Raw genomic sequence first — 2,731 nt, 5'->3', positions numbered from 1 at the left:
CATGCAGGCTGGGGACAGAGGGACACACGTTCATCATGCAGGCTGGGGACAGAGGGACACACGTTCATCATGCAGGCTGGGGACAGAGGGCCACGGCCCACGGGGCACTCGGAGGGACGGGGAGCACCCGTCCTCCTCCTAATGGGATGTTGTGAGGGATTCTGGGATAAATATGCAGCGAAGGGATCTTCAAACACAGCCGGAGACTTCGCAGAGCCCTGCCTGGACACGGGAAGCCATGGCAGCAGCTCTGGGTCCTGCCTAAGAGACCCCAGGGCTTTGAGCCCGTTCTCTGATCGCTTGAGTTTTGCTGACTCATTAAACTTTTCTTCCATCACACCCAGGGTACAACGCTGGATTCACCAGGAGCCCAAGAAGGGGCATTAAAAATTACCTGTGTATCTGTATACAGATACACAGGTATAAAATTTGATATATGTAACATAGGCAGATATAAATATTTATATTTCAAAGCAATCCATTTCCCCTTGGTAAGATTCCCAAGGAATATCCTGCTCCCACAATGGCCAAGCCTCTCTATTCCTGAGCAAGGACCAGCCGACTTTGCTGCTCCTGCTGCCGCTGCCAGCACACACTGCACGTCCCAGTCCCTTTAAATGGAACGTACAGGATTAACTTGGAAAATTACTGATTCCATCCTCTCCCTCTGTTTCCAATCCCCCGTTTTCTCCTCTCCACTGGCAGCGCCGGGAGCGGCAGCGCATGGCACGGCCACACGGTGTCACTCGGAGCCAGCGGGAGCTGAGGGGATGTGCAGGGGGATCCCACAAGGACGCTGCAGGGGGAAGGTGGGGGCACGCAGGGCAGGATGTGGGGAGCGGGAATGCTGCACGGATGCTGCGGGGGGTGCTTCCCGAGGGGATGTAGGGGGGGGATGCTGCTGCAGTGGGATGCAGGCAGGCTCCCCCCCAGCCCAACACCTTCCCTCTCCCTGCAGCCACGGGAGGATGCCCCACACCAGGTGAGAAGGTGCCCACTCATGCCCCTCGTGCCCCCAGCAGCCCCACAGTACGTTCTGCACCACGGCCAGAGGGAACGGGCTCTTGGTATAACTCAGGTGGGTCAGGAGCCCCTGCCCAGGACCTTGGGGTGCCACAGCCTCCCACGGGGTGCCAGAGCCCCCCATTGCTGCAGCCAGAGCCCCCCATTGCTGCAGCCAGAGCCCCCGGTGCCATCACTTACTGTCACATTTCATGCCCTGGTGGATGAGCCCATACAGCAACGACCCGCAGTGGTCGCAGAAGGTGGGGCTGGAGTACGTGTGGATTTTGAATTTGTGCTTGCTCCGGGGATCCTGGGAGGAAAACAAAGGATAAAGATTATAAACTTGCATCCAATATTGGCAAGGCACCCCCGCTCTGCCCACTCCTGTGCCAGCTGGCTCTGGAGGTGCTGCTAATGGACTTCAGTCAACTGCCCCCAACTGGTGGGGACCTTTTCCAGTAATCACCAGGATCTAGCTTTATTCCTCTTTACATATGTTGCCATAACAATGAAAAAGCAATGCATTGGCTTGTCTGGGGATTTATTCTTTTTCAATAACTCGGTCTTAGCTTGGAAAACACCAGGTGAAATTGGTAGGTACGAACCAACAGAAGGGCTGGACACTGCCCAACTTCCATGCAGAGCAGGACAAACCATCCATGATTCCATTTATATTAAGCCTGCCCAGGAAACATCTCTGTGCTCCAGTGCCAGCCCTCCCCAGCATTCAAGCTGGGGATTCAAGCTGCTTGGGGGATACTTTAATATTTTGAGCTTTCTTAAAAGCAAGGGAAGATTTTTCTGCAGCAGAGTGTGCAGACCCAGAAGAGCCCAGTTTATCCCTTTATTCCTTGTGCAGGCATCAGGCAAACAGGGCTGCTGGGGCTCCAGCAAAGGCAGCAGGAGTTAAAGCCAAACGAACTCAAATCATAGAATCCTGGAAGGACATTGAAGATCATCTCATCCCACCCCCTGCCATGGGCAGGGACACCTCCCACTAGCCCAGGTTGCTCCAAGCCCCGTCCAACCTGGCCTTGGACACTTCCAGGGATGGGGCAGCCACAGCTGCTCTGGGTAACCTGTGCCAGTCAAATAACCTCCAGAAGAAACAACTTCTCAGCCAGGAGAGAGGATGAAGCACTGAGGCATAGCAAGGATTTGGTATCTCTTGGTATCTTCCTAGCATGAAAAGACAATTCTGGAAGGCCAGGAGAGCCTGGAGCAGCTGGGCTGTGCAGAGGAGGGCTCTGGGGCTCCACACCTCTGGGAGCAGCACACACAGGCCAGGGGGAAGATTCCAGCATGGAGCAGCTTGATTTCATCTCAGGTTAATTGTTTAAGGGTTAGGGATAAGGCACAGCTCCCGCTCTGTCATTTGAGCTGAGCAGCTTTTTAATGGCCTGGAAAGCTGCCCAGGCATTAGCAAAGACACCTTTTCAGGGCACTGAGAGCAGAGTAAATAAATAAAGAGTGGAATCAGAAGCGAGCTATAACATCACTGCCAATACACTCCTTCCCCCTGAAATTAATTTCCCAGCACTGTTGCATTGAAGCTTCCAGCTGCATTAATCACCAACATCCTGCTTTGTTACTCAGCACCACAGATAACCCCACGACACCACCAGGAGCAAAACTAACGGAGCTTCCTCTAACTCGACCTGTGGAGTGCCAGGAATCAGGTACAGGCTTCAGCAAATTTGCACTGAAACTGGAAATAACTCACCTG

General features: G+C 53.8%; 1 protein-coding gene across 1 annotated transcript in view; it reads right to left on the bottom strand.

Annotated features, from left to right (window-relative positions):
- The window catches only part of PRKCB (protein kinase C beta), a 98,654-nt gene that overhangs the window by 45,183 nt on the left and 50,740 nt on the right, over nt 1–2,731 (bottom strand). The window contains 1 exon segment of the mRNA XM_029965255.1: nt 1,204–1,315. Coding sequence (XP_029821115.1) covers nt 1,204–1,315 — 112 coding nt within the window.

The sequence above is a fragment of the Manacus vitellinus genome, unplaced genomic scaffold, assembly GCF_001715985.3.
Source record: "Manacus vitellinus isolate BGI_N305 unplaced genomic scaffold, ASM171598v3 scaffold_93_pilon, whole genome shotgun sequence".
NCBI lineage: Eukaryota > Metazoa > Chordata > Aves > Passeriformes > Pipridae > Manacus > Manacus vitellinus.
This window is presented reverse-complemented; position numbering and strand designations above follow the sequence as displayed.